Source organism: Scomber japonicus, chromosome 5 (assembly GCF_027409825.1).
Source record: "Scomber japonicus isolate fScoJap1 chromosome 5, fScoJap1.pri, whole genome shotgun sequence".
Taxonomy (NCBI): domain Eukaryota; kingdom Metazoa; phylum Chordata; class Actinopteri; order Scombriformes; family Scombridae; genus Scomber; species Scomber japonicus.
The window spans coordinates 6,251,549-6,277,413 of record NC_070582.1 but is presented as its reverse complement, the minus strand read 5'-3'; the positions used below and the strand labels follow the sequence as shown (position 1 = coordinate 6,277,413).

Genomic DNA, 25,865 nt, shown 5'->3' with positions numbered 1-25,865 from the left:
CATGCAGCCTGCTGAGGTGTCCTTGAGCAAGATGCTGGACTCCTACCTACTCGGTTTAGGCATCATTGAAAGCCTCAGCAGCTAACATGTCTGACAGTGACAGATGTCACGATGAAACAGCATTTTTTGAGAGTGTGCAGCTTCCTTATTTTAATGTTTTATCTATGTTAAAATGTGATGTTGGGTAGACGAAAGATCACAAAAAACAGCAGAATATTACATCATAATACACATGAATTTTGAAGTAAAAGTATTCAGATACAAGAAAATAAAAGGTTTGAAAAGGTGAATGAAGGCACAAACTATTACTGCACATTTGTGGTTCAGCCGTCACTTCTGATCTTGGCTGAATGATGTTGTGTGTGAGCTGGATTACCAGTCAGGGCGAAGGTTGTTCCTGGTTATTACTTTGTGATGATTTACTTACAAATATGTTTGGTAATGTAGGGCCTTGGTAGTTGATTGGTTACTGCACATGCCACATAATGGCAGCATCCCTGGTTTGACTCTGGCAAGGGACCTTTGCTGCAGGTCATTCCTCTCTCTCACTCCCTGTTTCCTGTCAGCCTCTATGTCAATTAAAGAAAATAAAGGGTTAAAAATAATTATTTAATGTTTGGTCAAATGCTCCTTTAAAGCAGGATTAAAAGCTGAAATGGTTAAGGCCCTTAGGTCACTGCCAAGAGACAACTATCACAGTTTAAGGCCGAAGCTTATGCATATTTTTCTGTTTTATGTAAAGCACATTGAGTTGCCATTGTGTATGAAATGTGCTATATAAATAAAACTGCCTTGCCTTGCCTTGATGTACCGTTAAGTGCAATGTCACCAATGGCCACTAGATGCTGGCTCCAATTGACTCCCATTGAAAAAGAGCCAACTTCTCTCTAGAAATACTAAATTAATCATTTTTTTAATGACACATTATGTCTCAATCTCTAATTTCAGGTCCTCTAATAAGTGTGCTCATGTTTATTTTGGAAATTATTGCTCTGTTAGTAAGATTTGAAGACTATGTGGGCATTGATTGACAGCTGCTCTCCTCAGTAGTTTAATGTTTATTGATTATGATTCCTGCCCTATTAGAACAACTGCTTGGTGTTCACAGTTAACTAGTGTAACAAAACTTGGCAGCCCTGTTGCTTTTGGTCAGTGACATCTTTTTCATTTGGAGCCAGGAACAAATAAGGAATTGGTATTGCCTTGCATGATCTGGAAACATGCCACGCTTACTTCGGTCTTCAGCTTGGAGTGAGATTTCTTGTCTTTGTTCATAATAAAAGGAGCATTATTCAGGGTAAACTGACCCACTTCATGCCAGATATCACACACTTTTTTTCTTCAAATTATAGGATAAGAAAGGTCAGTGCTCCTCACCAAGTCTTTCCCATCATCCAATAAATGAATAAATAATCAGTTCCAGCAGAATGCACATTGTAATGATTTGCACACTTTGGGTTCAAACAGATGGTGATCAGAGCCTTCAAAGACAATCTGCTTTAACCCTGTTATACATTGCGCCTCACCCTGTCTGAACTTGAACCCCCACCCCCTGCTGTTCCTTTGCTCATAAATCACAAATTTTACATCGGAGGAAGTGAAGACAAAACGTTAAGAGAAAAGGCATGTCTGTGTCATGGGATCATGAGATCTGTGTCAACTGAGTCTCACTCCATTGACACAGAGTTTCACGGTCAAAGCGTGAGCTCTGATAAGCAGCAACTCTGGCCTTGAAACCAGCTCCAATGTAAACCAATGAGTAACAACCATGTTTATATACAGTCTGTGTTTGGGCCACTAGTCTTCATATGGTAAATATTTCAGTTGATGCTTGTGTGGTGCTTATCTTTAAACACATTTATCTTCCTGAAATGATCCTAAAATAACTGGAGTTGTATTCCAGCATAGAAATACTGGTTGCCTCGGGACTCAGGGACAAATGGTTTGGGAACCCACAGCTCCTTTTTTCCCAGATTCGTCATTGCAGATTAATCCGGCCCTGTTGAAATCTTAGTAGGGGGTGAACAATGGTGGCAAATGAGGTCCGACATGACAGCTTATACCTGGTATTCATACCTTTCTGCAGTGATGATGAATCAAATAATACTGCATTTGTGAAAAGCAACTGAACAACCATCTATTATTTACAGAAGTGATTGAGTCAGAAAGCAGAAGGGGTTGCTGCCGGCTGGGAAAGAGCATGTGATGGCGGAGAGGGAGGGGGGGTGGGCTAATTAGTAATCACAATGAAGGCTCAACAACTTGGCAATGATGTAACCTGGCCTTATGGTGGCACAGGAAGGGGAGGGGACAGCTTCAAGGTGACAGACAGATTTTGTTGATCTATTATCCCCATCTGTTGGACAGAATACATCAGCACTACTTTTTTCAAATCAAGACAACAGCAGGAAGAGATTGTGGTCATAGTTAAATGTGATGTGTCGCAACCCCCCAACTTCCTGCCTCACTGCTACATTTTTAGGTTGTTTTATGGTCGTTTTAAGCTTTTCGAATAAAAAAGCAATGTTGTCATTTTTCTTAATGACATGTCTGGTGTAAAGAAAATGGTGGAGGGTCCTGGCATAACTTTACTTAAATCCAAGGTGCATGGCAAAGGGAAAAAAGTCTAAAGAAAGTCAAAGCTCGAGCAACACTTGCAGTATAGAAGAACTTTATTAACAGACAAACATGTTTCAGCTTGCAGCCTTCCTCAATTCCTCAGAGTCATCATAAAACACATTACAAGCAGCATTTATAATCAAAAAGTTAAAAACATTTACAAAAGTAACCAATAATGCACATCCTGACATGCATCAGCCAATGGGTAATGATAAAACATTTAGCATATTTATTATGTATGAGGGTATTTATGATACAAACATTCTATTCTATTCTATTCTATTCTATTCTATTCATATACAAACATTCTATTCTATTTTATTCTATTCTATTCTATTCTATTCTATTCATATACAAGCATTCTATTCTATTCTATTCTATTCTATTCTGTTCTATTCTATTCTATTCATGCATATATGTAAGCCAATACGGCACATCAAATAGGCACAGTTTAGATTTCCGGCTGTATTTTTCTTGTTCAGGGACCAAACATGGTGTCACTCATGTCATTTATTAGACACTCCCCTTGCCTCCCTGCCAGTCTGGGACAATGATTGGCCTGAAGTCACATGACCATACACCCAACCTACCTTGGTGGATTATCCAATATCTTAAGTACATTTTCAGATCCTGCCCAGGGTGCCACCTACAGTTTAGAGGCAACACTGAGCACGTTATCAGTATGTTAAAATAGCAGCTTATAGAGACCATTTTTCTCTTGATTCACCATCATCCAACATACATATGAAATAATAAAATAACAGATTTCAGCTTCAAGTTTTTATTCAAGAAAAGAAGTGTACAGACATCCAATTAGAAAACTTTCGTATGTGCAGTGTCTGCAGTCAGTGCACTCATTTAGCGGCAGACACTTTGTAGTTTGAGATGATAAGGCGAGTTTATTCTTAGGTGTCATATCACTGTTGTTAAGTCTAATTTTACCTTTGGATTTATTTATCTGCTCATTTCCTATACCCATGTACTCTTGTTCAGGGTCAAATGAGGTCACAGTAATGCTTTTTTGGCTGCTGCAGATCACAGCATTGTATAACTTTGTATTGTGTTTTGGATACTACAGATGAAATGAAAACATCTCTGGAAATGGTGGAAAACAGCTGTCTGGGAGTTTTACAGGCTCTGGAGCACTAAAGGAAATTGTGTATTACAGATGTTCATACCAGAGTGCATAGATCAGCATTGTGTGTTGCTGAAAAACACCATGCACACCCATCCATAGCTGTTCCTTGATAGATAGCACCCTCTGACCTGTCAGGGAGTGACAGTGTTGTTTCTTATGAAAAAAGTTCAGTAGTTCACAGAGGAAGCTGCTGCTAACCACATTGTTTCCTGTCGCTGAGGCAACAGCAGTGCAGATGTTTGACACGCGTCTGAGTTTGAACCACAAATCCATCGGTCCCATAAAGCAAACCGCCTGTAATATGCGGTTGGCGTCTGTCTTTATGTCTGCAAGGCTTATTCCAATGTGAATTTGTACGTTTTCACAGTTATTTACTTATAATATATTGTTTTTTTTACTTAGTTTTAAGAAATCATCAAAATGTCATGATATGGTGGAATAAAATAATTGAAACATTTCTGAGAGGCAGTAAAATGTCAAATCAGCACTACAGCAGGTTGAATCTGTCAAAATACAGTCATATCCTTTGTTATGAGGGAACACGCCCCTGCTGCACGCTGATTGGTTGTCCTGTCCTATAGTGGCCGTTTTCTCTATTTCTATTGGTCAAGATGAAGATCCATCAACGCGGAAGTGCCGTCCTGAACATGAGTGAAAATTGAATGGGACCTCCAGAGTGAAAGCCGTGTCAAGCTGAAGAGATGACACGGAGAGAGCTCCGGAAGTCAGGAAATGCTGTATTCAAAATAAAACAAAAATGATTAACGAAGCGAAATACAGACTGATATATTTAATACAGCACAATACTCTCTGAAGATGCTGTGTATCCTGTAATTTAGCTATTTTAATCTGATTTTTTTCTGATTTTGGAAAATAAGTTAGCAACTATTCTGATAATCGAATAATTGTGTTTTTTTTTTTTACTTTGATCTTGTCTTGTAAAGTACTTTGAGTTGTGTGCATTTTGCATTTTGAAATGTACTATAAAAAAAAGGTTTTATTACTATTATTATGATGAGTGTTGGGGAGTCACTAGCTACAGTGCTATGTCATTTAATTACCAAATAAGTGTAACTGTAATCCGTTACAGTTACTAAGAAAAAATGTGTAATTAAATTAAACTTACTATTTATTGTATATTCCAAAATCTACATGAACTAATGAATACATTTTCAAATGAGAGATAAATGTTGCTTTATAAGAAATGATCTCCCTTATAAATCATGTCAGTATGAAAAACACCTGAACTTAGATTTTGGTGCCTAATGGGTACACTTAATCTAGCAGCTGAAAACATTCATTAGAAAAGTAATTAAATGTAATAAGTAACATTTGATTAAGTAATTGAAATAGTTAAATTATTTACAGCATTTCAAATAAGGTAACTAGTAATCTGTAATTACATTTCCAAAGTAACCATCCCAAACCTGCCTGTGATTATGATTATAATTGGTAGTAGCCGTAGTCATAGTAACAATAGCAGTAGTTAATAGTAGTAGTAGTAGTAGTAGTAGTAGTAATAGTAATAATAGTAGTAGTAGTAGTAGTAGTAATAGTAGTTACATTAATTGTATTTTACATATGACAGATGCAGTAGCTCCAAACAGGTATTTTATTTTGTAAGCACCAACCGGAAACAGCTCCCTTCATTCTCTCCTCATTGACCTTTCAGCGGAGCAGGACCGCAGGAAAGAAAGCGGAGAGAGAGAGAGAGACAGAGAGAGTGAACCGGGGCTTTTTATTTCTCTCGTCTCCTTTTTTCTGTCAGTTGTTTTTTTTTTGTTGTTCCTGACAGCCTCGTCGGTGAAGGTCTTTCTCTTCGCTTCTTCTGTAACCGACTAAAGTCTACACCGACAGACCCTCAAAAATGGAGATAGAGAAGGAGGTGAAGAAGGTAAGGTTTCCCCCCGCAGAGCAACGTTGTTACTCTGTCTCTCGCCGTGACTGACCGGGGAACGCCCTGGAAAGGTGTGCCGAGCAGCGGGCAGGTGGCCAGAAAAGTTGCCACACTTATTTCCTGTATTGTTGTTTTTTTTAATAAGGCACTCACAATCAAGTTTTTGCCTTTTTAATTAATATAAAAAATGTAAAAATGTAAATTAAACCACACAAATAATGTTAAAGTTATCTGATTGTAGGATCTAGTTGATATAAACAGGCACGTCTTATCCTGAAATAACCTTGCACCCTGTTAGTAAGTTTACTTCCCCCTTTTTTGAAGACGTTCCCATACTGCGTTTAAAAAGCTGTAAATAATGACTTTCTTTTAAGTATTAAGAAAACCTAAATGACCTATAAAGTATTAACAATTATTAAGGGAATGGGTTGAAGACATTGCTTTATTCGGCATAGATTTTATTCACGAAGGAGTGATAGATCTGCCAAAAAAATTGCTCTCTACTGCCAACATCTCTGTTATTGAAGGCCTAAATTAAAATGTAATCCAGCTGTATGACAGTAATTTACAACAGTATATATGCCGAATTGTAGATAAAGTCTCAATAGTTCTTATGACTTATTAAGTCATTATTTCTACTTCGTGTATCTTAGGATATATACAAGAAGATATCAAATTTAGAGAGTTTTTAAATGTAATTTGGTGTTATCACTCCATGCAAGGAGAAAAGTAAAGTTATCATGCTGTTGTGAGACTCTTAAAATGTTAAACTTGTCTGTTTTTTGAGGCAGAGATTTTGTATTTGAGACATTCATTGATTCAGAGGCTGCAGACAGATGGTTGCTGGGCAGTGGGCTCAAATTGCATTCATTGAATTTCTTGCATACAATGATTTCCTTCTGCGTGGTCTGTGGTGAACCATGGATAAACACAGTAGATTTAGATGTATGGTATTGTTTCGGTAGTGCTGTTTTTGAAAATCTGCTTTTTTTTAAAGTAACAATATTGAAGAGCTCTCTGGTGGCACCTGTGGCGATGAGTGGTAATTACAGGTCTGTTTTTTGGGCAAACAATGTTGCCTGTGTGATATCAGACACACAAGTCTAAGTAGGTCTGTCTGCAGATTTCCAATATGTACACGACCATGACAGGGTTAGGAGTCAGGGGGTCATGTTGGGTCGTGTTGTGTCATGTTGGCAAGACTACAGATCAGCCCCTCTCTACTGTTGAGTGGAAGAGTCCGTTCTTTTATCCCCAACTACTCCTGGGTGATGGAAAATGGAAAATGTGTCACTAATTGTGTGCCACTTGTGCTTTTTTTGCTGTGAATATCACCACAGACACCCACTTTGTAATACTGCAAGTGCAAATGGGCTTTCATCAGTGGGTCATAGCCTGAGTCACCATTGTGTCATCTCATTCGTGACTTAACAGATTTTTATTTAAATAAAAATCTTCGAGATTATAACTTCAAATCTCTCCTGTTGTACTGAAATCGATTGATGGACAGAGGTCACCATGAGTTCATTTGCATTATGCATTTGTTGGTCAATCATGTTTCTATTTTAGGTGCATTAGGAAATAACAGTGTTGCAATTTTTGAATTTTTTTTTTAACAGTTCATCTAGAAAAATGTGCTTAACTGTACTTTTCAAATCTGTGATCAGTAGCTGAGAAGTATGTATGGTAAATGTAGATGAAACTTCAAATTATCTTTAAAAATGCCCTCATCTTTGTGGCCTGAGGTTCTGTATATGGGGGTCAGTTTTTCTGCAGATGCTCTTCTTGGTAATCCAGGCATCTGTAACAGTCATTTGTCACCACATTTGATTTATTTCATCTTCTCTTCTCTTAGTCATCCTCCTCACAACCTTGGGTGGATGTTTAGATAGCTGGCAGCAGCAGTACAGTTAGCTCCAAGGGTAAAAGCGGTTAGCGTGATGTAATGTGTGTAGCAGTGAATTGGCAGCGTCAGTCACTCAATAAGCTACAACTTTTTTTACAACATGACTTTTGGCTTCAGTCACCTGCACGGGCAACCTTTTGATTTGAACATTTAAATTTACTGCGTATGCACCAAACATCCGGATAAGTCAGGAAAAACGTCCTGTTTCCATGCGAGTGAAGCACATGATGATGTGTGAGTGGCGTGACACTAATTTATGGCTAGTTGTCCACATTGCGTCCTATTTCAGGCCCCGCCCGCAGCTGTCATACGGTTGTCTTTTATTCTAATTGGCAGTTACATTTTGGATGAAATATGACGAGAAAACTGGTCGTCTGCCAAAGTGAAATAACTCATCCACCTGTAACAGAGCCAACAGTCCTACATGTGTCTGCTGGTGGTTTTCTACTTTCTGTTTGCTGGTTGCTGGTTGCTGGTTAGCCGTAGCAAGTGAGCATAAGTGACTCTATTACAGCACAGATGAGACGTTTTCTACTGTACGTACAGTAAGCTGGAGTTGGAGATGGGATGTGGACAACTGGATGACCCAGACGGACCCAGTGTGACATCTGCTCTTAATCCCTGGAGGAGATAAATCTGTGGCAGCTGCAGGCTCTCTGTCTGCTGGAGGCAGCTGTAAATACTGCCAAACAGTGACTGACCTCCTTTTTTTAAGTAAAGCAACCTCTATATTAAGGTAATATTACGCTCAGTTTGTCTCAAGCAGTCCTCAGAAGAGACAGCTGATGTAATAGTAAAATATGACTGTGAGCACACTGTGTTCAGGCAGGAGAATCATCATCATCATCATCATCATCATCACTGCAGTTTAGTTAAGTTGAAGTCGTGCCTCTGAGGGCTCTGACTTCACCGGGATTCATTTTCCTCTCTAAACACCTAAACGGTTGTTGAAGTTGCCATCAGCAGGAATTTTTGTGGAAAAAGTTGCAACACAGACGAGTGACCTCATCCTCCTCACATCTCTCTCTCTCTGTTTGTTCAAATCCATGTCAGACTTCTGTGTTACGAGCTGATATATGAATATCTTCATCGCTCCCGGCTATTCAACAGAAGCAGGTTTTTGTTAGAGGACTGTTTGTGTTACATGATATAAAGGATTTTGAAATGAAACAAAAGTTGTCAAATAGCTGCCAAAGTATTACACACACAGATATCTCAACTGCTACTTTTGTTTCACTACATTAGACGTAAAATAGAACAGATTAGCTGAAGATGTAAGAGAACTCAAACATGTTAATCCTCATAATTCACATTCATATATTCCCCATCAATTATTAATATATATGTGATTAATCTTATAGAAAGAAAAGACATTCACAATCACTATTTTATGATCCAGGAGGACATTTTTATAGAATATGAAGGGTATAAGGATTTTCTTTAACCCTCCTGTCGTCCTCCCGGGTCAAATTGACCCCATCTCTTTTGACTGTTCCTTCTTTCCTTCCTTCCTTCCTCCTCCCTTCCTCCTCCCTTCCTCCTTTCCTTCCTTCCTTATCCCGTCTTTCTTTCCTTCCTTCCTCCCTTCCTTCTTTCCTCCCTCTTTCTTTAATTTTTCTTTCGTTCTTCGCCTCCTTCTCTCTTTCTTTGCTCCCTCCTCCTTCCATACTTCCTTCCTCTTTTCCTCCCTCCCTCCTTACTCCTTTCCTTCCTTCCTTCCTGCCTTCCTTCCTTGCTTGCTTGCTTCCTTCCTCACTTCCTTCCTTGCTTCCTTCTCTCTTTACTTCCTTCCTCTTTTCCTCCCTCCCTCCTTATTCCTTTCCTTCCTTCCTTGCTTCCTTCCAGTTTTTGTAAGCTGTGGGTCACATTAGGAGACGTCTGGCTAAAAGAAATGTGTCGGTTGTTCTTACAGCTCTCAGATGTTAAAACAATGTAAAGGTTAAAGAAAGAAGATGTTGAGGTTTGAGTGAAAGTCACCAAATGTCTCCACAGTCAGTGACTAACCTCCGTTACAGCTGCCGTTGGCCTGCTGAGAAACAGACCTTGTCTCATCATGGCAGTGACAAACATGACTCATCATGGAAGTGACTCATAAGACGTGAAGTTTATACTTCATATCAGCATGGTTGTCAACACGAATAATTACCCAGCAGGCTTAGTCATGATACAAAGTCACTGATCACCCGGCTGCAAAGGCTATATCAGTTTGTGAAACTCTGTGTTCCAAGGAAATACACACACACACACACACACACACACACACACACACACACACATTGTATGACTTCAACCAAAAATGGCCTGATGTCTCTACTGTGCCTGAGACAAATATTTACACATCCATTAGTGGTGAGCACTTATCTTGGGTCGACCTTAAATCACAACAATTACTTTTGTATTTCAGGTCAGTATTTAACTGATGATGTCATCCAGAGATCTAAAAAGAGCACTCACTGAAATTCTTAAATTACTAACTTTGAAAGCAAGCTAAGTAGAGTATAAGTATCTAGTAGGAGTAGATTCACATCCAAATATGGTCTTTGGAAAAGCACAAATAGTGTGTGTGTGTGTGTGGGGGGGGGGGGGGGGGGTTTAACAAATATTTATTCTGTGCAAATGTTTTAGAAATGATTTGTTTTCAAAAAGAAAGAAAAATGAAGAAAAAGTCAAATAACAGGGCGCAGGTCGATGATGTCACTGTCTCCTCTGTCCTCTGTCTTCTGATCCGCTGTCTGTGTGTCCTGATGTTTAACCCTCCTGTCGTCCTCCCAGGTCAAATTGACCCCGTCTCTTTTGACTGTTCCTTCTTTCCTTCCTTCCTCCCTCTTTCTCTAATTTTTCCTTTGTTCTTCCCCTCCTTCAATACATCTTTCCTCACTTCCTTCCATCCCTACTCCTTTCCTTCCTCCCTTCCTTTTCTCCTTACTTCCTTCCTCCCTCCCTCCCTCCCTCCTTACTCCTTTCCATCCTTCCTCCTTCCTTCCTCCTTTCCTTCTTCCTTCCTTCCTTCCTTCCTTCTCTCCTTACTTCCTTCCTTCCTCCCTCCGTCCTTACTCCTTTCCTTCTTCCCTCCCTACTCCTTTCCTTCCTTCCTTCCTTCCTTCCTTCCTCCCTTCCTTCCTTCCTTCCTTCCTTCCTTCCTCCTTTCCTTCCTTCCTTCCCTCCTTACTTCTTTCTTTCCTTACTTCCTTCCTCCCTCCTTACTCCTTTCCTTCCTTCCTCCCTTCCTTCCTTGACCTGAGGACAACAGGAGGGTTAAAACAGCAGCAGATTTCTGTGTTTGGCCGAGTGGAGAGGAGAGAGTTTGAGACCCAGTGTAGGGACCTCCTTAACAAAGTGTTTTTTTTTATTTTAACACTTTAATATCCTAAAATGTGGAAATGTTTGAAATGTGATAAAAAATCAAAACAGGATTTTTACACCTATTTCCACTTTTATTCAAATCATTTTGCTTCCTCAACAAATATATAAATAATGGACTCTCACATCAACTTGAGAAGAGATGCAACAAAACGATCCTCTAAGTGGAATAAAAGTTGAGATTTGAACCTTTAATACTTTTTTGATACAAGCCAAAATGTAGCTGAGTATCAACAACTGTCAAAGACTGAAAATGATCATTGAATAAGTGCACAGATTTGTAATCCTGTTTATTCTTGTTCCCAACCAAAACCCAAATTTGGCCAATTTTTGATTGTACTTTATTTAGACTCTATCAAGGATTGCTTTATGATTAGTACTCAAACAAAAACCCACCTGCACACTAAGTAAATGCTCTGTTCCAGATGTTACTCACCTCTTAATATCATAGCATGTGCATACATTGCTGAGATTCTTGGGTAACACCAGTGAAACTACTATTGGAAAGTTTCAGATCATACCCGACCCTACATGGAATGATAGTGAAGGAGCGTTGTACTGAAAACGAGGGGAAATGAGGAAAAGTGGGAATGTTTGGTCTGGGCTGAGAAGCTTCACATTTCAACTGCTCAGCTCCATATCTTTTCTAAACAGCCTCCAATTGAATTAAAGAAAGAATGCTGTTAAATAGTTTTCACTCTGCTCCCCACATGTGGTAGCATACACTGTACTGTATGTTTATTTATATGGCACACTTCATACACACAGGCATTTTAAAGTGCTTTACACAGTATATTAAACATGAAATGAGATACTGTTTAAAACCATTAAGCCCTAAGGAGGTAGAAGAAACACAATGATCTTTATGAACAGATTAAATAGGCAGTTCAGTCAGTACAGCGAGTGTAAGTGGACAGTGATGAGGGCTTAAGTTTAAAAGTCTAGGACAGGGGTGTCAAACATGCGGCCCGTGGGCCAGAACCGGCCCGCCGAGAGGTCCAATCCGGCCCAGTTTCCTTCTTCCTCTTTTCCTTCCTTCCGTCTGTCCTTCCTACCTTTCTTCCTCCCTTCCTCCCTTCCTCCCTTCCTCCTTGTCTTCTTTTCCTTCCTTCCTTTCTTCTTTTTCTTCCTTCCTTCCTTCCTTCCTTCAGTCTATCCTTCCTACCTTTCTTCCTCCCTGTCTTCTTTTTCTTCCTTCTTTCCTTTCATCTGTCTTCCCTTCCTTCATTCATTACTTCTTGTCTTCTCTTCCTTTCATCTTTCCTTCCTGTATTCTCTTCCTTCTCCTCCTTCTTTTCCTTCCGTCTATCCTTCCTTTTAATGATCCGGTCCACATCAGATCAAATTGGGCTGTATGTGGCCCTTGAATGGAAATGAGTTTGACCCCCCTGGTCTAGGAGGACAAACAGCTTTGGATTTTCTTGTATTTATAGCGTCAATTTGACAATTTGTCATTTTCTGAATAAAATAAACAAGCTAGACATCCACTCTGACACTTTTTACTTTGTTTATGCTGCAAAACTGAAAGCAGGAGAGAGCCTGTGCAACTTCAGATTCACTTATATGTACTCTACTGTTTGTCACAAATCACAAATCATGCCTCTAAACATCACTCTTTAGCTCCTGAAAGTCTTCCAGGCAAAGAATATTTCAGTTCTTTGGAAGATATGTTTGAAGCCAAAATAATAGCATCTAGACTCTTCACTGTCTGCATTCCTCAGTAGTGAGTGTCTTTTGGGTCAAAACATCTCAGACAACTGGGGTGCCTGCTGGCATCCCCCATAAGCCTTTCAACACCATTGAATAGTTGACCATATATGGGCATAAGCGATGGTAATGGCTTAAGGTGGACGGAGCTTTGTTCACTGTGAGGCCGGAGAAAAGGATGCAGATGGAGAGAAAAGAGAGAGGCGCAGCGCAGACTCACTTGGCAGGGAAAACTAGAGAGGATGTAATTTCTGATGGCAGTTAAGTGAAGCGGCTACATATTTTCTGTGGAAGAGAAAAGGAAATACTTTTAAAGGCAAGAAGAAAATGAATTTGCTTGGATAACAAATCATCTGAATCACATTAGACGACTTGTAGGGACTTTTTCCCCCCTCAAACTAGATCTGCAAATAACAATTACTTTCATTATCAATTATTCAGTCCATTACGTCCACAAATAAACGATTTATCACTTTTGTTGAAAAATAGTGAAATGTTTCCCAAAGCCCAAGGGGGATGTCCTCAAATGTCGTCTTTTTTTGTCCCAAACCAACAATCCACAACTCAAAAATATTCAGTTTATTGTCAAACAAGAGTCAAGAAACCAGAAAATATTCACATTTGAGAAGCTGGAATCATTTTTGTGGCATTATTTCATCCAAAATGACTTAAAACTATTCATGAATCGACTAATCATTGCATCTCTACATCATTATATTATATTGTGTATTATATGAGGAGTGAAATCTTCTTCCTGTCCTGCCCAGGATCAATGAATTACTTCCCTTCATGTCTCAATCCTCTTGATTTAGTTGTCCCCAGTCTTGTTCCTTCTAGATGCCATCACGTCTACTACTGAAGCATTTTCAATCCAGAGTAATGAGTTTAATAAGTTGAGTATCAGTCTTATCAAAGATTGGGCTGGTCCACTAAGTCCTAAAGAATTCCCAATCTGATGTTGGTCTCTAGTGTGCAGCACCGGAGCAGCATGAGCAAATAACCAAATATTTGTCGGCCCTGCCCTGTGGAAGCTCAAGATTTCCTTTTAAAGTCCCTGATAACACACTAACCTTCTTCATTTGTCTTGTTTACAGATGACCCTGGGGCATGAGTTCGGAGCGGGAGCGGCCTGTTTGAAATGCAAGGACAAGTGTGAAGGCTTTGAACTGCATTTCTGGAGGTTTGTGTAACTTCTGTCTAGTGTGTTGAACTGTCAGCAGCAAGTTTGGTTGTGACTTCCTGTGTCACTGAGGACATGTGGGTAATTAAAGGAAATGAACAGCAACTGTGGTGAAAGTGCTCTCTGGAGTAAAGGAGCCCTCAGGTGGAGCTATTTAACCCTCCTGTTGTCCTCCTGGGTCAAATTGACCCCATCTCTTTTGACTGTTCCTTCCTTCCTTCCTTCCTTCCTTCCTTCTGTCTTCCCTCCCTCCCTTCCTTCTTTCTGTCCGTCCTTCCTTCCTTCCTTCCTTCCAGCTCTCCTTCTTTTCCTTCCTGCCTTCTATCCTTCTTTCCTTCCTTCTGTCCTTCTTTTCCTTCCCTCCTTCCTCCTTTCCTTCCTCACTTCCTTCTCTCCTCACTGCCTTCCTCTTTTCCTCCCTCCCTCCTTACTCCTTTACTTCCTCATTCCTTCTTTCCTCCCTTCCGTCCTCCTTCCTCCGTCCTTCCTTGACCTGAGGACAACAGGAGGGTTAAAGGCCCAAAATAGAAACCAGTAGTTTTATTAGGCAGCTGCCAGGTGAGTTAGTTCAAGATTACAAACCAGGACAATGGTGAAGAAAAGTGAGCTTATTCAGCACATCTTTCCTAGAATAACAAAAAAAAAAACATCCATTCTTCGGCCCAGACTGGCCCATAACATCACTTTCCTCTTTGCTTAATTAAAAATACTGAGATAGCAGCAGGAGTCACCATCATAATGGGACCATGCTGTTCCCCCAGTACTGCTGCTTGTCTTGCTTGTCTTTGAACACAGAGCTCCACGTCCCACTGGCTTATTGTTAACAAAAAATGATGGTGGAAATATGGCCAGTCTGAGTCTATAATGGATAACTTTAGGTCTAATTAGTGCTGAAGATGAGGATTTCTGGTCCAAGTCTGCCCTCCAATTTCCCCCCGACTGACTCTCATGACTTCTACTGTAGTTTAGACACTGTATTGGTTAACAGAATAGAGACAGTGCACAGGCAGCCTGACTTCCCAGGGTTCCCTTTTTTTGCTTTCCCAGTCTGTCACGCTGTCTGTGCTCTAACTTTGGGCCACTGACTCATGGAAATCAGTTTTGTCAGGACTCTGACAATTATCCACACTTGTCTAGTTTTCCTTCAGACTGCCCCAGGTGTCGTGATGCCCACCACAGCACCAGCATAAAGGCTCCCTGTGGGTCTCCGGTGGTGGTCAGAGTTTATAGATGTCATTCTCAATTTAGCCAGGAATGCTGTACTGTGAGAAGCAAACGGTGGCCTTACTTATCATGCCACAGTGGATCTGTAGATTCTTGCTTTAGCTAGTCGGCTATGTGCATATATGGGCCTTGTAGACATGCTGTATACTGGACATTCTGTACACACTCATGCTTTTCCACCTAATTTAAGGCTTTTATTAACTCCAGCTGCACAACATAGTGGTTGTTCTTAAATGTTTTCAGCAATGTTTTTTGAAATGTAAATTACAAACACTCAATGTGTCCAAGTGGATTTATCACAGTGGGTTTAAGCAGCTTGACACTGCAGAGACAAACAAAAGAGTGCTGTCTCAATCCTGCTGAAATGTGTGAGCCTGTTCATGCTGGAGCATGACTAGCAGTCATGAATTATGTCATGGTTACTCTGCAAATATGAAGCAGGTTTTGTTGAGACATGTGCATACTGCAGTGTAGAGATATTTGAATTTAACACTGAGCTGTTTTGATGGAGTTAGTTGTTTTGTTACTATAAATCTGTCGGATGCACTTTGGTGCTTTTGCAAATAGTGCATTTTGTTTTGAGATTGTAATCGCTGTGCTGCAAGAATGAATTAAAGAGATGTGTAATTGTATAAAAAATAGTTTGTAATGCAGTTTCAAATATAAGAATGAATGTATAGATCAAGGCTCTTTCCTAAGGACTATACAGTAATTAACATATAATGCAAAACTGGGAAAACAGAAACATTGTGCTCCACTATGTAGCGTTTTAATTATACAAATCATCTTCTTGGATTTACCATCAACTGTGTCCATGCACAGCTCACACATGCACAATCAGGGCAAACCATCTGAATTTAATTTGATATCTTTTCTCTCTATCAAAACTAATAGAGAAATTCAAGTCCTACCTGTTTTCCTAACTTTTCATCACATTCTCTCCTCTGCAGAAAAATCTGCCGAAACTGCAAATGTGGCCTGACGGAGCACAATGTGCAGATGAACTCTGAGGAGAACAAGAAGGTGGGAAAGCTGTTTGAAGACACCAAGTACACCGGGCTTATTGCCAAGCTGAAGACTGATGGCATACCAAGCTACCAGGGCAACATGGTCACCATCACTCTGCCCAGCTCGTCCAGCTCCTACATTGTTCCTCCAAGTGCCTCCTCGACTATGGTGCCTCCCTCTGCTGCAGCTGGTTATGCACAGCCTGCTGGAGCCCCTGCAGGCTCAGCACCCGGCAGCGCTCAGGCTCAGGCTCAAGCTCAAGCTCAGGCTCAAGCTCAAGCTCAGGCTCAGGCTCAGGCTCAGGCTCAGGCTCAGGCTCAAGCTCAAGCTCAGGCTCAGGCAGCACCTGCCAGTGTCACACCCATCAAAGCTGGCAAGCTGCCAGTCGCTGTCAGCGCCACAGCAGCCAATGTGTTGCCAGTCTCCAAAGATGTACCAATGAAGTCAGTCACCTACGAGTGGGCACCACCGGTAGCCAATAAATATCTGGTAAGAGTTCAACCTATGTGAGACAAAAGTGAAAAAATCACTCAAACCAAAATTCTCAATATTCTCTGGTTTCAGTTTCTGAAATGTGAGAAAGACATCACTTCTGGCCTCTCTGAAGCAAAATATAATTTCTTCCTCTGCATTAATTTACTAATAGTCAACATAGACAACAAAGACATAAAGCAGCTAAACTACAGCACACTACTGCACCCATCGTGCTATCAAAATTATTATTTGCTTTTGTTTAGATTAAACAAACCATCTAGCACATTTAACTCTGGTGTGCATAAGTGCACTCAAAAAAACCTCCTTTTCACTACTGCCCGTTGAAGCAGTGATATGAAAACTTCACCTCTTTTTCTATTGTTGTCTCCATCTTTTCATTATACTTAAATTATAAGTAAATGAAGCACAGAGTCAAGTGTGACAGTGCAATTTCTACCTGAATCTTGTCAGAGTTGTTTAATATGTGTATAATTTCATATTGATGTTTTGGGTCTGGACATTACTGGTGAAAAATCCTTAAACCTGTTATGTTCAAATAAGCAATTTAATGATTTAAAATATGATTCCTTATGAACACAAAAGCTCCTGTGATTTATAGATAGCTCTGCAGATTTTCTGAAATACTGATAATTAAAAGGTATTGTAATTTTTGATGGCAGCTGCTCTCACATTCACACTCATTTCCTGTTTGGACTTAATACCAGAACTCAAAACTCCCTGTATCTTTTGTTTTGCATGTCTTTCTCACCAGAAGCACTGTTTGAAGAGTTTTTTCCCCCAAGACAGTTTTCTCTTAATCTCTCTCTGATTGGTCCTTTCCTCTTCTCTGTACTCTTCTCATCCTTGTCCTTCACACAATCTTTGTTTGTCCCATCTGAGCAAAAAACCATTTCCTCTTATTTGCCTTCTGTCTTCCAGGCGGTGCGTTACATCGAGCTGCTCCCACCAGAGAAGCGACCCGTGGCGGGTTCAGAAGGGGCCGCTTATCGTCGGCAGCAGATGGCTCGCCAGCTGCCCGAGCACGACCAGGACCCGTCCAAGTGCCACGAGCTGACCCCCGCCGAGGTCAAGCAAATGGAGCAGTTCGTCCGCAAGTACAAGGATGAGGCCCTCGGGATCGGAGATGTCATGCTGCCTGAAGACATGGCTCAAATCCAGGCAGGAGGGCCGGGTGGAGCTGGTGGTGCAGCTGGTGCTGGAGCTGGAGGGGCTAATGCTGGGCCTGGGTTTAGACCTGGAGCTGGTGGAGTTGGTGTTGCTGGTGCTGGAGCTGGAGTTGGAGGGGCTAATGCTGGGCCTGGGTTTAGACCTGGGGCCAATGGAGCTGGTGTTAATGCTGGGGCTGGAGCTGGAGCTGGAGCTGGAGGGGCTGGGTATAGACCTGGAGTTGGGGGTGCAGGAGTTGGAGCTGGTTTTGGGCCTGGAGCTGCAGGCACTGGTGTTGGTCCCATGGGTGGAGCTGGAGCTGGAGGTGCTGGAGTCGGAGCTGGACCTGGAGTAGGACCTGGAGCTGGAGTCGGAGCTGGAGGTGCTGGAGCTGGACCTGGAGGTGCTGGAGCTTTCTCAGGGCCTGGGATTGGAGCCTCAGCTGGCTTCGGGCCAGCTGGAGGAGCCATGGGAACTACTGCCACTGCTGGAGCCATCGGCGTCCCAGGAACTTTGCAAGCTGGACTACCACAGAACTTTGTAAGTGGTTTATATATCTGTCTGTCTGTCATTGTTAGATACACCAAAGGGCTGCGACATGTGGTCAAAATGATCATCACAATATTGATAAGGACGTTTTCTGACACAAAAAATAATCAGTCTAATTTCTACACCATTACTCCACATTTGCAGAACGATGTAACCAAACCGTCAGGATATGAATCAGCAAACAATACTTTTTACTTAATGCTTTTTTTTTTCTTATCTAACTGATAAAAGGTGAATGAGTAGTATAGTGGATTAATTGGGTTAGTGAGAAGTCCCATATCATCATCCAGTCTGCTGAAGCGTCCTTGAACAACACAGTGAACCCCCCGCCCCCCCACCCCTTCCAATCTGCAGGGACACTGTGCTGTAGTGAAGTCTAAAAACAAAACCAGTGATAATGAACCAGTGCAGTAGAGCCTAAAATGTAGGCTGTAGGCATCTTAATCATTACTATTCTGTTGTGGCAACAATCTGCACCAGTTTCTGAGTCAACTCACTGTCATTATCTCAGCGTCTGGAGCAAGAACAGAGTATTGTTTGTGTATAGTATGTTTATTCGATGCTACTGGTTCTCAACTATTTTGGTTTGTGAGCCCTTTAAAATGAAGCAGCGTCTATCTGTGACCTCTCAACTTCTCAGATTGCTAATAAGTCAAACATAATTTAAATAAAATGAATATGAACGTGATGTAAGGCTTCAACTGACTATTAGACTAACTATTTTCATTATCAATTGATCTGTTCATTATTTTCTCAATTAATCATTTGGTCTATAAAAAATAAACATGAAAATTGTGAAAAATATTGATCACTGTTTCCGCAAACCCAGCTCGATATCCTTAAAAGTCATCTTTAGTCCTAGCAGTCCAGATCTTCAGTTTACTATTTATGTAATTATATATAAATATTGATATTACTATATATAAATAGTATTATATAATCTATTTACTACTAAAAGGAACCACAAAATATTTACACTACATTACAATTTGATCATATTCTCTTTAAACAATGACCCCCAAAATCAATTAATCAACTGTCAAAATAGTTGGTGATTAATTTAATAGTTGTGCAATCAATTAATCAACTAATGTTTGCAGCTCTGTTACAATCTGATGACTTAGTTACAGTAATAAGGAAGATTTATCTCAGTTTAATAATGCAGTGGATTTCTTTGGAATAATGACATGTAGTTCTCAGATTGGACACTAGATGGAGCCATAAAACCAAATATCTGATTTAAGATTCCTGTTATAAAAGTGATGGATGTTGATTTGATAAGAGCTCACAGTGAGTCATGAGTCACAGCTGAGGTGTGTGTGTGTGTGTGTGTGTGTGTGTGTGTGTGTGTGTGTGTGTGTGTGTGTGTGTGTGTGTGTGTGTGTGTGTGTGTGTGTGTGTAGTCTTATGATTTATTTCTTCTACTGTGTGACGGCCTTTGATACTGTAACAAGAAGCAGCAGTGGTTATGCAAGAGTAGAAGTGAGATTGTAAGTCAACATCTCTGCTCTGTTGTTATAGTGTTCTTAAATTCCCTCCCTCGTAATTCCTTACAGTATCCAAGTCTGTCAAAACATACTCCTCTCACTGACTCCATACCTTTTTTATATGTACTTATCTCTACTTTAATGTAGCTCCAGATATCAAGTCATCTAAATAACACCACGGTCAGGCCACAGTGGCGTTTGTATCCAAAAAGGGGAATTCCGCCTATTTTCAGTAGTGAAATATGCCAATCTCTTCCATTCAGGAAGTACTGTGAAAAAGTTCAAATGTCTCCTTTGTCAGATCAAACGAGGCCCTATTTGACTTTGAAAGGGACTCAAAGAGAAGGTAATTACCCTTTGTGTACCTTTTGAGAAGTACATAATTATTTTTTGTTCTAAAAAAAAAAGGGAGCGGTTGTGTATTATTGTTTTGCAAACTGAATGAACTAATCTTTCATTTATCAAGCAAAAATGCAGCATATTGTCTCGTTTCCAGGAATTACTGCTGTTCTCAGTTTTATTGGTTTTATTTTAGGGATTTTGGACTGTTGGTTCTTAGAAAATAAGAAGTCACAAATGAGTAATAGGCAATGAAAATTATGTAAAATTGTAGCAGTATTCCATCACCTGTTAAAGTGCTCTGCTGGTGTTTGAATCCACCGCCATATTTAAAAAAAAACGTTTTATAACTTTTATTTATCGAAGACAGACAGTCATAAAGTACATACACATAGCATTCTTTCTTTTTCTTTTTGTAACATTCAATGAACTTAAATGAACACCCCCACCCCATAAAGTGCTAGTGTTGATCATTATAAAGTAGTATTAATGGTTGCTTGCTCCTCAGTCATCAAAGTAAATTTGTTATGCTGGAGTGTCTTAGAGAGAATAGTCTTTTTGGGGGGGGGTGGGGGGGGCAGCCACGGGGCATCTAAATATTTAAGTAATGGTCTCCAATGAGTATTGAACCTGTCAGAGGAACCTCTGAGGGAGAATTCGATCTTCTCCAATCCACCGCCATATTAACAATCTCTCTCTCTCTCTCTCTCTCTCTCTCTCTCTCTCTCTCTCTCTCTCTCTCTCTCTCTCTCTCCTTTTTTTGTTTTCTTACTCCAGTCGTGCCATCACTGCCAGCAGCCAATGCGTGTGGGCGAGCCGGCCGTGTACGCAGAGCGGGCCGGCTATGACAAGATGTGGCACCCGGCTTGTTTCGTGTGCTGTAACTGCACCGAGCTGCTGGTGGACATGATTTACTTCTGGAAGAAAGGCAAACTGTACTGTGGACGCCACTACGGAGACAGCGAGAAGCCGCGTTGTGGAGGATGTGACGAGGTGAGAAAATATATTCAGGAAGCAAAATTGCAACTGTGCCACGTATCTGTAGTTGTGATGTTGGTGGCACTACTCCATCTACATTTTTGATGCCTGTCTGTCTGCAGCTGATCTTCAGTAACGAGTACACTCAGGCTGAAGGCCAGAACTGGCATCTGAAGCACTTCTGCTGTTTCGAGTGCGACTGCATCCTGGCTGGAGAGACGTATGTCATGGAGAAAGATAAACCTGTCTGCAAACCCTGCTACATGAAGAACTACGCTGTGGTGAGAGAGACTTTGTTGCATTCAGTATCTGGGAAACTTTATAAACCTAAAGTCCAGGTTCAAGTTTGTTTATTGTGATTCCACCCATATATATCTATAGGAACAATACATATACACAAAACTAAACTTAGACACACATAAAAGCAGCAGTGATTTATTAATATTTATAATTGTAATGGCCTGTGGGAAGAAACTGTTGCACATTGTGGCTGTCTTTGCTTTAATGGAGCGATATCAAATATTCCATGAGCTTTATGGACTTAATATAAAAGCTCATCATCATGTAAGATTTAAAAATGTCTGAATTCAGTGACTCTTAGTGGTTATATATATATATTTATTTTTTTTAAGTTCCTGAGTACTGCGAGCCTGCCTGTAATATGTTGCTCATTATTAATCAGATGATCAGAGCATTGATCAGCAATGTATAAAAGAATTTTGCTATATAAAGCAAAAAAATATACCTGTTTTTGTTTGTTTTATATAATACTTTATTACTTATCAGTCTTCCATTTTTATTTGATTATTTAAATGACTAAATAGAGGCTGAAATTCTATAATGACAATATAAATGTGTTCATAGTCTGGATGTGTGGCTGTCATGGTGACAACAAACTCAGAGTGTGTATGATCGACAGCAGTGGCCCAACCTCCATGCTCCTGAGATGTTTAAACAGCTTAACAGTGTAAAAGTGTCTCAGGCAGGTTGAAAAATAGACTTCGGTGTAAATTGGATGTAAGAGAACAACTATAAATGAACGCTGGCCACCCAAAGCCAAGAATGTGAAGCACTCGGTGTGTGTTTACAAGATTTATCCAACGTAATCCCCTGCAAAGCCTCTGTTTTTATGTAACTTCATACTTGCCTTGACTTCTCACTGCGTCATTTGAAGTAAGTGTTTAAAAGGTACTCGACTGCCTGCTACCAAGTGTTCTGTTGAACTGAAGCCATCATTGAGCATGAATGTATTTACATGTTTCAGCTTCTCTATTTTATTCTTTAAATAATTTTATACTTAACCCTCCTGTTGTCCTCGAGTCAAGGAAGGAAGGGAGGAAGAAGGAAGTAAGGAAGGGAGGAAAGGAGGGAGGAAGGAAGGAAGGAAGGAGGAAAGAAGGGAGGAAAGGAAAGAAGGAAGGGAAGGAAGGACGGACGAAAGAAGGAAGGAAGGTAGGAGGGAGGGAGGAAAGAAAGAAGGACAGAGGAAGGATGGAGGGAAAAAAGGGAAGAAAGGAAAGAAGGAAGGGAAGGAAGGACAGACGAAAGAAGGTAGGAAGGAAGGTAGGAGGGAGGGAGGAAAGAAAGAAGGACAGAGAAAGGAAAGGAAAGGAAAGGAAGGAAGGAAGGAAGGAAGGAGGACAGAAGGAAGGGAGGACAGAGGGAGGAAAGAAGGAAGGAAGGAAGGAAGGGAGGTAGGAGGGAGGGAGGAAAGAAAGCAGGACAGAGGAAAGAATGAAAGAGAGAAGGAGGGAGGGAGGAAAGAAGGGAGAAAGGAAAGGAAAGAAGGAAGGAGGGAGGGAACAAAGGAAGGAAGGAAGGAAGGAAGGAACAGTCAAAACAGACGGGGTCAATTTGACCCGGGAGGACTACACGAAGGTTAATACTTAATTTACCACCAACACACAATTAAAAGGTAAAGTAAGGCACATTTATTTGTATCGCACATTTCAACAACAAAGCAATTCACAGTGCTTTACATAAAAGATAAAATGCATCAAGACAGGATATAAAAACAACACATGGTTAAATAAAAATACATTTAAATATGATCAAACATGTTAAATTAGATATAAAATGAAGTTAAAATAGAGTAAGACAGATAAAAAAAATATAGGAATAAAAAGTTACAGTGCAGTGAAAATGTGGATTTAATAAAAAAGATCTGAAGCAGTAAATGAGTCACGGCTTATATTAGTTACATTTTTGGTGTATTTTTCTTATACAGTATGTGCTCGCTTGTCTTGAGAGATTATCCTCCTAACGTAATCTACAGAAAAAAATCTCAAAAATGTAATAAAAGTTTGAATAACAATATGAAAACAAATCCAGCAATCTAAAATGTCAAAGTAAAATAGACGAATATTTGACTTGACATCATTATATCCTTTCTCTTCCCAGAAATGTACAGTCTGCCAGAATCCGGTGGATCCCGAGGCGCAGAGGGTTTCCTACGGCGATCACCACTGGCACGCTGAGCCGGACTGCTTTAAATGCTCCGGCTGCACCAAGTGTCTGGTTGGTCAACGCTTCATGGCGGTGCAGGGCTTCCTCTTCTGCTCCGTGGAGTGCAAGAAGAAAATCATGACTTAGGAACGGCCGAAAAACAAAACATCTCCCTCCGTCTTCTCCACAACCAGGACGGGTTCAGCTAAAAGCTAGAACCAGAGCAGGGAAAACAAAAACACTGGTACAGCTGGGCGAGGGGAAGATATGTTTGACCGTTGCTATGGTAACATAAAATAGAGTGCCTCTTGTCTCTACTATAGAGACGTACAAGTAACAGTGAGTCTATTTGCATTTGGGTGCTATTTCCTTTCTTAGGATAACATCCAAACTTCTAATATCCTCTGCCTTAAAATCAGTTGTCTTCTTTCAACAAGTAGTTTTTTTTTTTTACTTGCACTGTTTTTTTTCTTACTGATAAGATTATTTCAAAGATGATGATGTTTTCTTTTTTTTTCTTTTTTTTACTTTTTTTACTTTAAACCTGTGTCTGTTCGATGGCATTAGCGCTGTTGTCCCTTAATGAAGCTACTGTTAATTTACGGCTTCCTTTATCCAAAAAAAAACAACAAAAAACAACAAAAAAAACTACTGATATTCACTCTCCTCTATGCAGCAATATGATGAGCAATATTAGCAAGGTTTGGGCTTGATTTGCTTCCAGTGCACTGTGTATTCAACAGGACATTTCAATGAAAGCCCTACAGTACATCTAAATGGAAATAATTATGTAGCAGACAAGTTTACTTCCTGAATTTAAGAGAGAATTGGAGGTAAATTGTCCTAAATCTTGATAGCAGTACTGTGTATCTATATAAAAGCAGCCATCTACTGTAGTAGTTGTATTGGATAGCATCATCCCATGAGTTAGAGTAATATTATAAAAGTATTTCAAAGGAGCAAAAACAATGTGAAAACCTTACAGTGTATAATACCAGTTACCGATTTATGAGGCCACACCTGACTGCATTATCCACAGGTGTCTTAAACAATGCCCCCCCTCCTCATTTTATGGCTGAATTATTGCAGCATTGTTGTATTGAATGGCATCAGTTTGTACCTAATGAACTGGTAGCACTTTGTAATGCAGTTCAATTAAATACAAACACCACCACAAGCTGTAGAATTGATTAAACATGTATCTAATGAGGCCTTCACATGATCTGTATGTATCTACTGTGTTAGATGGCATTTATAAGTGTAATTAAAAACTGTAATTCTTTAGTCTTTTTTTTCCAATTGTCATTAGTTTTCCTGGACTGCCTTATTTGATATCAAATAATAGAAATGATAAAGTTATGAGTAGTCAATTTTTACATCACTCAACGAAAGACACAATCCGAACAAAACAAAACTCCTTCTGTAGTTACTTTGTCAATAATTGGCAGAGGCCTGATGGATATGTTAATCAGTGGAATAATGGCAGATTTAATTAATTCAAGAGATACACTGTAAATTGTTATACTGTTTTCTGTTACTTTTTGTGCCATGCGCCATCCTTTGTCATGCAATGAACTGCACTTTAAATATTATTTTCTAATATTTTGACCAATGGAAACATTCTGAGCATCAACCAAAGAGTTTTTTTTGACAGCTCATTAAAGGCGACCTTGACCACGACCATGGTCCATCTTCAGAAATGTTTGTACTTATTTTGGCTGATTAGACCTCTTCTTGAGACTTATGTTTATACAGATTGTACATGCTCGATTTGCATGCTTGGTCCGTTTTTTTGCAGCAGCACCTTTTTACCAATCTTGTGGATATTTTCCCCCAGATGTGAAGCAGCCAGTGAAGTTGCTCTAAGGCTGTATAGCTGATCACATTAACATGCTCTTCCATTAAATGTTCCAGTAAGCCAATATGCAAAACACCAGGACACTGAAACAGGCTCACTTAAATGGAATGCAACCATTGTTAATAATATTAATTAATTACACCTGTGTTTCTCCCACTGGGACGCGTCAAATTAAATGTGGAAAAGTGAGTTGACCTCATGTATTCCCATCAGAGCGTAAGGAAGAGTCCAAATAGTATAAATGAAAACACCTGTGTGGATGTGCAGAAGCTTTGATGAATCTAATTAAGATACAAGCAGTGTTATAATACCATAGTGTACACATGCACTGCATATTAACAATGTACATAAAGTGCTTTGTGCTCGGAGGAAATTATGCAATATGTGCACAGTGCAGTTATGAAATGCCATCGCCAATTAAACTTCAAAAAGAGAAAATGAAAGTGTTTTTTTCTGTTTTTGTGCTTTCATCATCATCATCATCATCCACAATTAGTTTCTTATGTTTTGCACCTGTTTGCATTTTACA

At 40.0% G+C, this 25,865-nt stretch overlaps 1 protein-coding gene across 2 annotated transcripts; it reads left to right on the top strand.

Moving 5' to 3' along the window:
- The first annotated feature begins 5,624 nt into the window (after positions 1–5,624).
- Positions 5,625–23,991, top strand: tes (testis derived transcript (3 LIM domains)). 2 transcript variants are annotated; one of them, XM_053318957.1, is made up of 8 exons: positions 5,625–5,651; positions 13,722–13,807; positions 15,982–16,528; positions 17,453–18,062; positions 18,123–18,220; positions 20,833–21,048; positions 21,156–21,314; positions 23,434–23,991. In XM_053318957.1, exons 1-8 carry the CDS (start codon positions 5,625–5,627, stop codon positions 23,623–23,625), a joined length of 1,935 nt encoding a protein of 644 aa, XP_053174932.1. In that variant the 3' UTR covers positions 23,626–23,991. The 2 variants fall into 2 exon arrangements, with proteins under 2 accessions (XP_053174932.1, XP_053174931.1); XM_053318956.1 differs by having other exon boundaries at positions 17,453–17,927; positions 18,117–18,220; positions 23,434–23,989.
- The last annotated feature ends 1,874 nt before the right edge of the window (positions 23,992–25,865 follow it).